The 13,536-nt window shown below is 50.1% G+C and overlaps 2 protein-coding genes across 2 annotated transcripts; both read right to left on the bottom strand.

Annotated features, from left to right (window-relative positions):
* Window positions 1–205: 205 nt before the first annotated feature.
* Window positions 206–1,159, bottom strand: LOC136787043 (olfactory receptor 14C36-like). The gene has a single exon (XM_066984150.1). The coding sequence runs from the start codon at window positions 1,157–1,159 to the stop codon at window positions 215–217; it is 945 nt and encodes a 314-aa protein (XP_066840251.1). The 3' UTR covers window positions 206–214.
* Window positions 1,160–6,680: 5,521 nt separating this feature from the next.
* Window positions 6,681–7,595, bottom strand: LOC136787033 (olfactory receptor 14C36-like). The gene has a single exon (XM_066984140.1). It carries the CDS (start codon window positions 7,593–7,595, stop codon window positions 6,681–6,683), a length of 915 nt encoding a protein of 304 aa, XP_066840241.1.
* Between the last annotated feature and the right edge of the window lie 5,941 nt (window positions 7,596–13,536).

Genomic DNA, 13,536 nt, shown 5'->3' with positions numbered 1-13,536 from the left:
TGAGACCAATGAAATTCTGATGACTTCGATATTGGGTTTATCTAATAAAAAGCAGTGCTTTATCAGAAAATAATTAACCTGTAGGAGGCTAAGAATAGTATTTTATAAATCAGAAAAAAAAAAAAAAAGTTAGAGAAAATAATAGTACGGATAGATAATAAAAAAGTATGGTTTTTTTTTTTGTGAAAAGCTGGGATTTCTGATTATAGGCATATTATTCTAGGCGAATATGCTGAAAATATGTGTATTCAAGCAGTGTCCTCACTGCATCCCTTAGTTCCTGGTTCTTCATGCAGTAGATGAGGGGGTTCACAGCCGGAGGCACTACTGAATACAGAACTGACACGACCAGGTCCATGGATGGGGAAGAGATGGAGGGGGGCTTCAGGTAGGCAAACACGCCTGTATTGACAAACAGGGAGACCACAGCCAGGTGAGGGAGGCACGTGGAAAAGGCTTTGTGCCGGCCCTGCTCAGAGGGCATCCTCAGCACTGCCATGAAGATCTGCACATAGGACACCACAATGAAAGAAAGACATCCAAACCCCAAAAAAGCACTGAACATGAGAAATCCAGCTTCCCTGAGATAGGAGTCAGTGCAGGAGAGCTTGAGGATCTGAGGAATTTCACAGAAGAACTGGTCAACCGCATTGCCTTGGCAGAGGGGCAGGGAAAATGTACTGGCCGTGTGCAGCAGAGCATAGAGAACCCCACTGCCCCAGGCAGCTGCTGCCATCTGGGCACAAGCTCTGCTGCCCAGGAGGGTCCCGTAGTGCAGGGGCTTGCAGATGGCAATGTAGCGGTCATAGGCCATGATGGTGACAATTGAATACTCTGAACCAAAGAAGAAGACGAAAAACAGGACTTGTGAAGCACACCCTTGATAGGAGATGGCCCTGGTGTCCCAGAGGGAATTGGCCATGGCTTTGGGGAGAGTGGTGGAGATGCAGCCCAGGTCGAGGACGGCGAGGTTGAGGAGGAAGAAGTACATGGGGGTGTGGAGGCGGTGGTCGCAGGCTGCGGCGGTGAGGATGAGGCCGTTGCCCAGGAGGGCAGCCAGGTAGATGGCCAGGAAGAGCGTGAAATGCAGGAGCTGCAGCTCCCGCGTGTCTGCGAATGGCAGGAGGAGGAACTCGGTGATGGAGCTGCTGTTGGGCATTTTCTGACATTGGACACAGTTGTCTGTTGAAGAGGATAAGGCAGAAAAAAGTTAGAAGAGACTTCTCTGAGGAAAACCTATCACAAAACTTAGAGCAACCCACGCCTGAGCCTCTCTCTTTGCAAGAGAACATTTCTGCAGCTCTATCACTTGAGTGCCAGCTGATGCTGTCTGAGAGTGGCACTGGGAGGAGGGATTGCTGTGGGTTCCAGAGGAGTCCCTCCTGCTGTGAAGCAGGTGGCAAGCAGGACCATGGGGGAAACTCAAGTTCAGTCCACTTATCAGATCCATGAACTTTGCAGTGTTGTTGCAAAGTACACCTCCAACCACAGTGTAGAGCAAGGCAGATTTTCTTTTGCTTAGGGCAATGATCACACTCTTGTGTTTCCCAATAAATGGAGACAGCTTAAAGCCCCAGTCCCAGTGCAGCTGGACAGAATCCTCACCTTGTCTGCAGGTGCATGAGCAGGATCTCAGCTTTTCTCTCTTCGCCAGGGCTGCAGATGCCTCCCTCCAGCTGCCCACAGACAGCCATCCAGCAGCACGGACATGGCCTTAGAACGGAGGTGTCTTCTCCTTCGGGCACCTGGATAATACAAGGATGCCATGAGAGAGCTGCGTCCTGTTGGAGAGCAGCCTGCACACCAGGAGGATGCCCCAAGGACAGAGATGAATATTTGCAAGCTGGGGTGTCCCAGCATCCCAACTGCACCCCTGCAGAGTCTGGAGCAGGCTTGGCCACTCTGCTTTTGGTTTACTAGGGGCAGCTAGGTTATGACACTCCAAGGGGCTTCTGCCAGTCTTCCTCACCACACAGTGCAATCCAGCAGGACTCTCAAAGCCCACTGCATTGCCCACTGCCCTCCCAGAAACAAGACCCAGGAGGAGACCCTTCCAGGACCTGCAGCTGCATGGCCCTGCAGCCAGAGACTTACCTTGTCAAGGGTTGTGCAGATTTCTCCTGCAGTCAGCTCTCAGCATCCTCCCACTCCCAACTGCCTCCAAGTTCTTCTCCAAGTTCTTCTGCCTCCAACTTCTCTCCCCATGCCACCTGCGGTCAGAGCCCCCAGCCCTGCTGTGCTGTGCAGAGGAGCTGCTCCTGGGCAGAGCTGGCTCTCTGCACCAGGGCCCTCTTGCCAGGAGCTCTCTCTGTCCGAGGAGCCCGGCCCAGCTCAGCAGCAGAGGCCCAGCCCAAGGCATTGTAGTCACCCCTCTGGGGGCTTTGGTGATGAGCCCACGAAACTCAAGCACTGAGAGCAAACTGAAGAAATCTTTCATGAAGTCCAAGTCAGATGCAATTTTCCTGCAGTGTCCCCCTGTTGGCCAGCACTGTTGGTCTCATCCAACAGGAGCCATTCTATGATTCTATGGTCTCACAAACTATACCTCAAGCATGACTCCCATCCCATCAGCCTTCCGGTGGTCTATCACCTGACCAGAACAGAAGTTGACTCGCCATCATGTTTGACACCATGTGCATGCTTCTGGCCTTTACAGTCCATATCTGTGCCACATTCCTCCTGATGGTCCGTCAGCTCCAGAGACAGATGTGACCTCCCAGCCTCCTTCACAGCCATGTGCCTCCTGCAGGCCCAGCAGATCCTGAGGCACACCTGACCTCATCACAGCATTCCCAGCCAGCTCCTCCCTGTGGCCTCTGATCTGACCACATACCTGTTACCTCACATGCCTCTTCCAATGCCATGGGACTGCTGCAGGACCTCACAGTCCCTGCCCTCCCACAAGGGGACAAAGAGCTGAAGTTCGGGGTAGCAGTGGGGTTGAAGATGAGGTGTGCTGTGTGCATGGTGGAGGTCTTTGGCGGTTAGATGATCAGGTTAATGTTTAGGAATTAGAGGTCACCCCCTATGGTTAAGGGAACGGCAAGGGCTTTGAGGGAGGGATTGGTGTTCTGCTCAAGGTGCCTGCTCAAGATTTGGGATAAGGACAAGTTTTGAGGCTTTTAGTTTAGATTTGGTTAGAGGGCTAGGTTTAAGGCTGGCATTTTAATCCTTCGTTAGGCTTAATCATCCTTGTGTTTACTCTTCTTGTAGAAGATGCCTTTTACATCTACCTTTTCAAAATCCTGAGCAACGTCTCTCCTTTATCTGGCCTTTCCAAGGTCTTTGAGAGAGGTCTTATGGTTACATCTGCAGCTCCACCAGCACCTCTCTCATCCTTCCCACACAACCTCTAAGCAACCTGAGGGCTGACCGGGAGAATGGTGTTGGTTTGGGAAAGGACTTGGTTAAAATCTCTGAGGAGGAAGACCAAAAGTACTTCTCTCTACAAAGAAACTTTTATGCATGCCTATGAGTATGTCCTGTTCCTGTGTGGAAAGACTAATATTATGATTACTGTAAAAACAATGCTGTAACAAATGCTTGAAGGGAATAAGATACTGATTTCTTTTGTTTTTTTTTTGACTTGGTGATTGTATTAGTAGCTTCTGTTATGCGCTGTTATGCACTTCACACACAGTGATGATGGTGCCATAGAAAACAGTGACACTCATGAGGACAGAAGAGCAGGTCGATAAGGCCTTGGGTCTGCCAACACAGGACGCACACACATGAAAACTGCATGATTTGGAAGAGGAAGATTGGATCCAAAATACAGATTATGAAAGCAAAACCATGAGTATCACTGTGGCACTGCAGGAGAGCTCCAGCAATGGGGCAAAACCGCAGAAGAGGTTCATGACACTGGGGCCACAGCACTGTAGCTGGGAGGAGGAGAAATAATTACTGTACATGAGAGGAATTCCCCTGGTTCAGGTACAGCTGCCTTCTGGAGTCAGACCTTCCACTTCATGAGCCTTGCAGAGAACAGGGATGGCACACAGCCCAAGACAAGGGGAAATGGTTTTGAATTAAAAGAGGGGAGATTTAGATTAGAGGTTAGGAGGAAATTCTTCACTCAGAGGGTGGTAAGGTACTGGAACAGTTTGCCTAGAGAGTTTGTGGATGTTTCTTCCTTGGAGATGTTCAAGACCATGTTAGATGAGGCCCTGAGCAACCTGATCTAGTGGGTGGTGTCCCTGCCTATGGCAAGGGGATTGGAACTAGATGATCTTTGAGGTCCGTTCCAACTCAAGCCATTCTATGATTTTATGATTGTACTTCAGAGGAAAAAACAAAACAAAACAAAACAAAACAACACAAAGCATGGTAATTGGCTTCAGAATACTCAGTGATCCAGTTCGTCCATGAGATAAAAAAAATCTAAGCAGCAGGAAGGACACTGAAATATGGCCTAACATGAAGGAGGCTCCAGATTGCTGGTGTAGAAACAGCATTTTTGTGCCATGACCAATGCAGTATATGCTCCAGGAAAAGGCCTGCACCTGAAATAAAAGGCCTAGGCCAGCACCAGTGCGGCACAAGCTTGAGATCTGGGTGCATGTGAACCTAATGGAACCACAGGATCTTTAAGGTCCCTTCCAACCCAAGCCCTTCTATGATTCTGTGCTTAGCAGCCCTGTACAGCCCCTGCGGGGCCCAGCCTCAGTTCATGCCCCCCAGCTTGTGCTCCAAAAGTACTCCCCTAGGCCCTGCGTCACTTGTCCCACCTGCGTGCCTTGGCTACCCCAGGGCATCCTGGAGGCAGTGGCCACCTCTGAATAGAGAATTGAAACCAGCCATAAAAGTAGATCTAGGAAACAATGGAAACCTGTGCATAAAAGGGCTCTAAGTAATAGCTGAAAGAGTCTTTTTTGGCAGCACCACCAGCTTTTTTTCTATGAATTTTCTTGATTTATTCTCTCTCTCTTTTTTTTTTTTTTTAAAAAATTGACGGCACTGTGAACAAGTACAATCAACCAAATTACGCTTTTTCTGTGAATAGCCTTATGCAAACATTTACCAAAATATATTTCCCAACTTTTTTTTTTCTTCTTCCTCTGCTTCCTCTGTCTTCAAGCAGAACTCCAAGGAAAGAAGTCACTGAATTAAAGAATAACTCACGTTTAAGAGATCAAGATTGAGAAATGTGTTCAATGCCATCATAAAGGAAGATAAAAAAGAGGGTCAACAGTGTTAGCCCAAGTGCCCATGACTGAAGCGTGCTGCTGGTAACTGGCAGGCAGGAAGACTTTCATAGAATCATAGAATATCCCAAGTTGGAAGGGACCCATAAGGATCATCAAGTTCAACTCCTGGCACCGCACAGGTCTGCCCAAAAGTTTAGACCATGTGCCTAAGTGCACAGTCCAATCTCTTCTTAAATTCGGACAGGCTTGGTGCAGTGACTGCTTCACTGGGGAGCCTGTTCCAGTGTGCAACCACCCTTTTGGTGAAGAACCTCTTCCTGATGTCTAGGCTAAAAGTCTAGCCAAAGTCTAGCCCCTTTTTGAGGGACCCCTTGAGGGACTTTGTTCCACTAATGTCCAGCCACCTTCCTTCCCCCAACATCATCCCCTTCTTCAGTCCAAATATCACCAGTCTGGCTAAAGGGAGACTCCAGGAGACCATGGCAAAGGCCTTGCTAAAGTCCAGGTTCACCACAATGCCTTCTTTCCCCTCCCCTTCTGTTTCAGCAGTTCCTTTGTTTCCTCCATGTCCCTGAAGATGGCTGTGGCAGGACTTTCCCCACCACGTTCCCAGGGGTAGAGGTGACAATTGCAATTCTGCCAATCCTTTTTCTTGCCCTTCCTGAAGATGTGTTTGATGCCTGCCTTTTCCAAGTCCCCAGAAATCTTACTGATCCAAATGCTTGATGGCCTGGTCCAGAAAGGCAGGGTAGTGTGACATAGCAGAGAGGGGCATCTGCAATGAACGTGTGCAAGGGGGGTGACAGAAATCTCACAGGGACACTGGGGGTTGTTTCTGGAGTCACACAGGGCAATGGCAGGGCTCTGTGAGGTGTCCACATCTGAGCTTGCCTCATGCAAACAGGGCTGTTGAGAGATATGAGTCAAGGGCTTGCACACCCATGCACAGTGCAATGCACTATTTGCAGTGTCCCTCTGGCTCCTGCAGCCACTGCCAGAGGGTGGGAGGCACCTCAGCCCTGCAGTACCTCACCGTGCTCTTCCCTCATCTGAGATACCCCAGGACATGAGGAATGGGCACAGGGACCGCGGTTCAAGGAAGCACATCCCAGAGCTGCCTTCAGGTGGCTTCCCAGGGGACGTTACTTGGTCTTGTGACGCTATCTGCCCAACTGGCCTTCGTGACACTTGTAGGAATAGCTGATGGACTTTGTGCTCCATCGTGTTCATCTCTCCACATGCATATGATGTGCCTGCTGGCACCAGCACTGGGTTTCTCTTTCCACATCTCCCATGCACATACAGCAGGCCCTGATCTTCTGTCTTCCAGGGAGCATTTCCCAAGTGAGCAATGAGCAATGGCCTGGCCAGCTATTGCTGAAACTCCTACCCATACACCACACAGCTCTGAGCTTGTGATGACGCTCTCCAGAGTATGAAAAATGACCAAAAAGATAACCTTGTTCCTGCAATGAATTATGAGTCATATGCAGAAGAAAATGGGCTTTTTTTTTTTTTTTTTGAAAGATATCAGGTCATCAGTTTCCTCAAGGCATCCTTGAGCTCCTGGTTCCTCATGCTGTAGATGAGGGGGTTCACTGCCGGGGGCACCACGGAGTACAGAACTGACACCACCAGGTCCATGGATGGGGAAGAGATGGAGGGGGGCTTCAGGTGGGCAAACACGCCTGTATTGACAAACAGGGAGACCACAGCCAGGTGAGGGAGGCACGTGGATAAGGCTTTGTGCCGGCCCTGCTCAGAGGGCATCCTCAGCACAGTCCTGAAGATCTGCACATAGGATAACACAATGAAAACAAAACAACCAAATACTAAAGAAAGACTCAAAACAAGTACCTCAAATTCTCTGAGGTAGGCATCTGAGCAAGAGAGCTTGAGGATGTGGGGGATTTCACAGAAGAACTGCTCCAAAGCATTGCCTTGGCAGAGGGGCAGGGAAAATGTATTGGCCGTGTGCAGGACAGCATTGAGAAAGCCACTGCCCCAGGCAGCTGCTGCCATCTGGGCACAAGCTCTGTTGCCCACGAGGCTCCCGTAGTGCAGGGGCTTGCAGATGGCAACGTAGCGATCATAGGACATGATGGTGAGAAGAGAATACTCTGAACCAAAGAAGAAGACGAAAAACAGGACTTGTGAAGCACACCCTTGATAGGAGATGGCCCTGGTGTCCCAGAGGGAATTGGCCATGGCTTTGGGGAGAGTGGTGGAGATGCAGCCCAGGTCGAGGACGGCGAGGTTGAGGAGGAAGAAGTACATGGGGGTGTGGAGGCAGTGGTCGCAGGCTACAGTGGTGAGGATGAGGCTGTTGCCCAGGAGGGCAGCCAGGTAGATGCCCAGGAAGAGTGCGAAGTGCAGGAGCTGCAGCTCCCGCGTGTCTGCGAATGCCAGCAGGAGGAACTCGGTGATGGAGCTGCTGTTGGGCATTTTCTGACATTGGACACAGTTGTCTGTTGAAGAGGATAAGGCAGAAAAATGTTAGAAGAGACTTCTCTGAGGAAAAGCTATCACAAAACTTAGAGCAACCCACGCCTGAGCCTCTCGCTTTGCAAGAGAACATTTCTGCAGCTCTATCACTTGAGTGCCAGCTGATGCTGTCTGAGAGTGGCACTGGGAGGAGGGATTGCTGTGGGTTCCAGAGGAGTCCCTCCTGCTGTGAAGCAGGTGGCAAGCAGGACCATGGGGGAAACTCAAGTTCAGTCCACTTATCAGATCCATGAACTTTGCAGTGTTGTTGCAAAGTACACCTCCAACCACAGTGTGGAGCAAGGCAGATTTTCTTTTGCTTAGGACAATGATCACACTCTTGTCTTTCCCAATAAGTGGAGACAGCTTAAAGCCCCAGTCCCAGTGCAGCTGGACAGAATCCTCACCTTGTCTGCAGGTGCATGAGCAGGATCTCAGCTTTTCTCTCTGAAAACCAGACCCAGGAGGAGACCCTTCCAGGACGTGCAGCTGCATGGCCCTGCAGCCAGACACTTACCTTGTCAAGGGCTGTGCAGATTTCTCCTGCAGTCAGCTCTCAGCATCCTCCCACTCCCAACTGCCTCCAAGCCCTCTCTCCTTCTCTCCTCTCTGTGTCTCTGCTGTGGTCAGAGCCCCCAGCCCTGCTGTGCTGTGCAGAGGAGCTGCTCCTGGGCAGAGCTGTGTCTCTGCACCAGGGCCCTCTTGCCAGGAGCTCTCTGTCCCAGGAGCCCGGCCCAGCTCAGCACCAGAGGCCCAGCCCAAGGCATTGGAATCACCCCTCTGGGGGCTTTGGTGATGAGCCCACGAACCTCAGGCACTGAGAGACAATTGAAGAAATCTCTCAAGAAGTCCAGGTCAGATGCAAGTTTCCTGCAGTGTCCCTCGAGGGCCAGGACTGACACAGCCTCCCTTGGAGCTCGTTAGAGCAGAGCATTGGAGGCAGTGAGGACAAGGAGACAAAGGCAATGTGAAGGTGACACTGATGTGTAGACAACCTGGATGTGTTTCACCAAAGAAAAGGACTACACCTTGTCCCCTGGCCCCTGGGAAGGGAGATCCTTTCCCTTCACACCTTGCTCAGGGCTCTTCCTGGGGCAGTAGGAGATGGGGATGTGCATGGCCAAGTGCAGGAGAATGGTACGACCCCTGCCTGGTTCATGGGTGGTGGTGAGGAGGCAATGAGGCCCTGGTGCTTTAACAATAAGCTGTCTCCTCATAGGCCTCAGTGGCAGAGACAACAGCCATAGCCATGGACACAAAGATCTTGGTCCTGTTGGGACTTTCAGCCTTGCCTATGTCCTTGCTCCTCTAAAGGCCAGAGTATCCTAGTGTCTCCCAGACCTACACCTCTTTCCCAGCTGGCTGTAGACGCTTGTCCATGTTGTGTCACACCGGGTCTTAGCTGAGTAGCTTGTATGAGATCCCTCACGGTGCCCAGGCCCTCCTCCTCCTGGGCACTGCTCACTCAGCAGGGTCCCAATCTGTCCTGATGTGTGGGGTTCCTCTTCCTCTGGTGTAGGACCAGGCTCTTCTCGTTGTAAATGTCAGGATGTTTCTGTAGGCAGAATCCTGCAGTTTCTCAAGATTCCCCCACACTGATGCTCCATTTTGTCAGCGTTTAATGTCTGCAGGCAGACAGTTCAACCTTCACGTGATTGTGCTCTGTCTGACAAGATGGCAGCATCAGGAGTTGCAGGAAAGTTTGGATAATACAGGAGTAACCAGCTGAATGGAATTGCAGCATAGAGTCACAGAAGGGTAGGGGATGGAATGCTGCCAGGTTCCACCTTTTCTGTTCTTCATTCTCATGCATACTGTCAGTTTGTCTGGAGCTGTGTCCTAAATGTTATGGGGCTGTGCAGGTCAAAATTAGAAGGGCCAAAGCCCAGCTGGAGGTCAATCTGTCTATTACTGTCAAAGAAAACAAAAACTGTTTATATAAACACTTTAAATAAAGGAGGATTAAGGGGAATCATCTTCCTTTATTGGATGTGGGAGGAAACCTGGTGACAAGAGATGAGGTAAAGGCTGAGGCACTTAATGCCTTCTTTGCCTCAGTCTCTAGAGCAAGAGCAGTTGATCCCCTGGGCATTTCTTCCTCCTCATGGCCAGTGCCAACCTTCCAATGTGCACTTTGTGGCAGTTTTTTCTCTCCTGATCTTTCCTGCCACCAAAGAAAGCTCCATCAGGGTGGAAACCACTCCTAAAGTAGGCATCCCAACCCATCAGCCTTCTTGTGGCCTGTCAGCCCAGCAGACAGAAGTCACCTCACCAGCATCTTCCAAGCCATGGGCCTGCTGCTGGCCTTGCACTTCTTGGCTAGACACAACCAAGCCTTGTGCCTCCTGCTGTTCAGTCATGGACTCAAGCAGAAGGGACAGCACAACCCATATGTGGGCCTTCTTTCTGTCTGGGTCCTCCTGGGTATGGAGGCAGAGGGGATCCCACAGTCAGCATGCCAACCAGGTGCCTTCTGCTGGCCTACCAGGGCCACTGGCAGATATCAGCCAAAAAGTACAGATCCCAGGGAGAAGTCAAGGGTGACCTGTCAGCTACTTCAGACAGAAGTGACCTCACAGTCCCTTTCCGTGACATGTTCCTGCTGCTGCCCCATCATCTGCAGAGACAGAAGGGACCTCACAGTCACTGCCCTAGTCACATTCCTCCTGCTGGGGCAGGGGATCCTGAGGCAGAGCTGACCTCTCTCTAGTCCCCTAGGGATTAGGGCTCACCTTTCTGGGTTAGAGAGTAAAGCAGACTTTTACTGGGAAGTTTTGGTGTGCTTCTGTGTTTAGGGTATGGACAAGCTCTGCGGTTTAGGGTTTTGTTTAGGTCTGCCAAGAAGTCTAGGGATAAATAGAGCATTTTAATGCTAGTGTCAAGGGAAGGCATTTGGGTGAGTAAGAGAATAAAGGTAAGGGAAAGGGGCTATGGCCTGAGTTTTGCTTCACGGGATACTTTGAGTTCAAGCATTAGAGTAGGGGATTTCTGTCAGAGTGCTGGAGTAGCATTTAGGTTTAGGGATTAAAACTACTGTTAAAATAAGGTAAGGGCCATACATGACTGTTCTAAGTCAGTGTTACCGCAATATTTACATTACATGACCCCTCTTACCTCTACAAAATCATTATTTTCTGCTTCCATGCTCCTCTTCCCACCCCAAAATCTCATGTCTTTCTTGTCCAGGCTGCTCTTAACCTTCCCATATTTTATTGGGATCAGCTTTCTGATGACATTGATGATCGTAGAGTATCTGTCTCACCTCTGTTGGCTTACTCCATTCCTGAGAAGGAAGTGGCATTGTAGTCAGGAGGGAAAAGGACATACATGTCTTTAGGAGCATCCTCGGCAGTGTGTCCATCAGCTCTGCACCTCCACAAAATTGCGCTTCCTACCTACAAGTTTTGTTTCCCAAATGGCTTCTATGGATCCAGGGTTCCTTTTCCCAGGCCCTCACGCATGCTTCAGTTTCGGATGAGCAGGGATGGGATAAGGAAAGCCAAGGCACGGATGGAACTGAGCTTGGCAAGGGATGCAAAGCGTAACAGGAAGGGATTCTATAGATACATTGCTCAGAAAAGAAAGGCCAAGGAGAGTGTACCCCCTGTGACGGATGAGAGGGGTGAACTGGTAATGACAGACATAGAGAAGGCTGAGGTACTCAACAACTTCTTTGCCTCAGTCTTCACTGCCAGTCAGGCTTCCCAAGTCTTTCGTTTCCCTGAACCCATAGATGGAAGCTGGGGGGGCAAAGTCCCACCTGCTGTAAGTGAAGAGCAGGTTCAGGACCACCTGATGAACATAAACACATACAAGTCTATGGGGCCTGATGACTTGCATCCCAGGGTCCGGAGGGAACTGGCTGATGTAGTTGCCAAGCCTCTCTCCATCATATTTGAAAAGTTCTGGCAGTCGGGTGAAGTCCCTGGTGACTGGAAAAGGGAAAACATCACTCCCATTTTAAAAAAGGGTAGAAAGGAGGACCCAGGGAACTACAGAATGGTGAGCCTCGCCTCACTGACTGGCAAGATCACGGAAAAGATCCTCCTGGAATCAATGTCAAGGCACTTGCAAGACAAAGAGGTGATCTCAGACAGCCAGCATGGCTTCACCAAAGGGTAAATCATGCCTGACCAATCTGGTGGCTTTCCACAATGGAGTGACCACATCAGAAAACAAGAGAAGACCAACCAATGTCATCTACTTGAATTTCCGTAAGACATTTGACACGGTCCCACACGACATCCTGGTCTCCAAACTGGAGAGAGATGCATTTGATGGGTGCACCATTGAGTGGATAGGGAGTTGGCTTGAATGTCACACCCAGAGAGCAGCGGTCAATGGCTCTATGTCCAGGTGGAGGCTGGTGATGAGTGGTGTACCTTAGGGGTCTGTCCTCGGACCAGTACTTTTTAATATCTTTATCAATGACATAGACAGTGGGGTCGAGTGCACCTTCAGCAAGCTTGCAGATGACACCAAGCTGAGAGGTGTAGTTGATGCAACAGAGGAAGGGATGATGTCCGGAGGGTCCTGGACAAGCTTGAAATGTGGGCCCATGTGAACCTAAGGAGGTTCAACAAGTCCGAGTGCAAGGTGCTGCACCTGGGCTGGGGAAGTCCCAGACAGGAGGAGAGGCTGGGAGAAGAACTCATTGAGAGCAGCCCTGCAGAGAAGGATTTGGAGGCTCTGCTGGACGAAAAGCTCAACATGAGCCAGCAGTGCGTGGTTATAGCCCAGAAGGCCAACTGTATCCTGGGCTGCATCAAGAGAGGAGTGGGCAGCAGGTGGAGGGAGGTGATTGTCCCCCTCTGTTCTGCCCTTTTGAGGCCCCACTTGGAGTCCTGCGTCCAGGTGTGGGGCCCCCAGCACAAGAAGCATGTGGATCTGTTAGAACAGGTCCAGAGGAGGGCCAAGAAGATGATCAAGGGGCTGGAGCACCTCTCCTTTGAAGAAAGGCTGAGAGAGCTGGGGCTGTACAGCCTGGAGAAGAGAAGGTTCCTGGGTGACCTCATCGCAGCCTTTCAGTACTTAAAGGTGGCTTATAAAAAAGATGGAGAGTGACTCTTTGTTCAAGGACCTCACAATCCCTGCCCTGCCCAAGGGGACAAACAGCTGAAGTTAGGGGTAGGAGTGGGGTTGAAGATGAGATGTGCTCTGTGTGTAGTGGAGGGCTTTGGGGTTTAGGTGTTCAATTTAACGTTTAGAGATTAGAAGTCGACTGCTTGGGCTAATGGAATGGCTAATGGAATGGCAAGGGCTTTGAGGGAGGGATTGGTGGGATTGCTCAAGATGCCTACTCAAGGTGTAGGATGAGGGCAAACTTTGTGGGTTAGAGTTTTGTTTAGTTCTTGGCTGAGGGCTAGGGTTAAGGCTAGCATTTTAATTCTTGACTAGGCATAATCATCCTTCTGCTCGTGCTTCTAGTAGAAAATGGGTTTGACATCTGCCTTTTCTGAGTCCCAAGGAATGTCATTGATCAATTTGTCCTTTCCCATCTCTTTGAGACAGGTCTTATGACTACGTCAGCAGCTCAACCAGCACCTTTCCCACCCTTCCCACATCACCTCTATTCAACCTGAGGATTGACCAGGAGGATGATGAAGGTTTGGGAAAAGGCTTGCTTAAAATCTCTGAGGAGGGCTATGTTGTGGTTTAACCCGGCCGGCAGCTAAGCACCACACAGCCATTCGCTCCCCCTCCTCCCTCCCTCTCTGGGATAGGGGAGAGAATCAGGAAAATAAAGCCTGTGGGTTGAGATAGAGACAGTTTATTAGGACAGAAAAGAAAGGAAAAAAATAATAATTATAATAATAATACTGATAATAATGTATACAAAACAAGTGATGCACAATGCAATTGCTCACCACCCACTGACTGATGCCCAGCCTATCTCTGAGCA

This window comes from Anser cygnoides, chromosome 28 (genome assembly GCF_040182565.1).
Source record: "Anser cygnoides isolate HZ-2024a breed goose chromosome 28, Taihu_goose_T2T_genome, whole genome shotgun sequence".
NCBI lineage: Eukaryota > Metazoa > Chordata > Aves > Anseriformes > Anatidae > Anser > Anser cygnoides.
This window is presented reverse-complemented; position numbering and strand designations above follow the sequence as displayed.

What these genes read in the sequence shown, in the direction of transcription:
- LOC136787043 (XM_066984150.1), bottom strand. Translation starts at nt 1,159, where the DNA reads ATGCCCAACAGCAGCTCCATCACCGAGTTCCTCCTCCTGCCATTCGCA.
- LOC136787033 (XM_066984140.1), bottom strand. Translation starts at nt 7,595, where the DNA reads ATGCCCAACAGCAGCTCCATCACCGAGTTCCTCCTGCTGGCATTCGCA.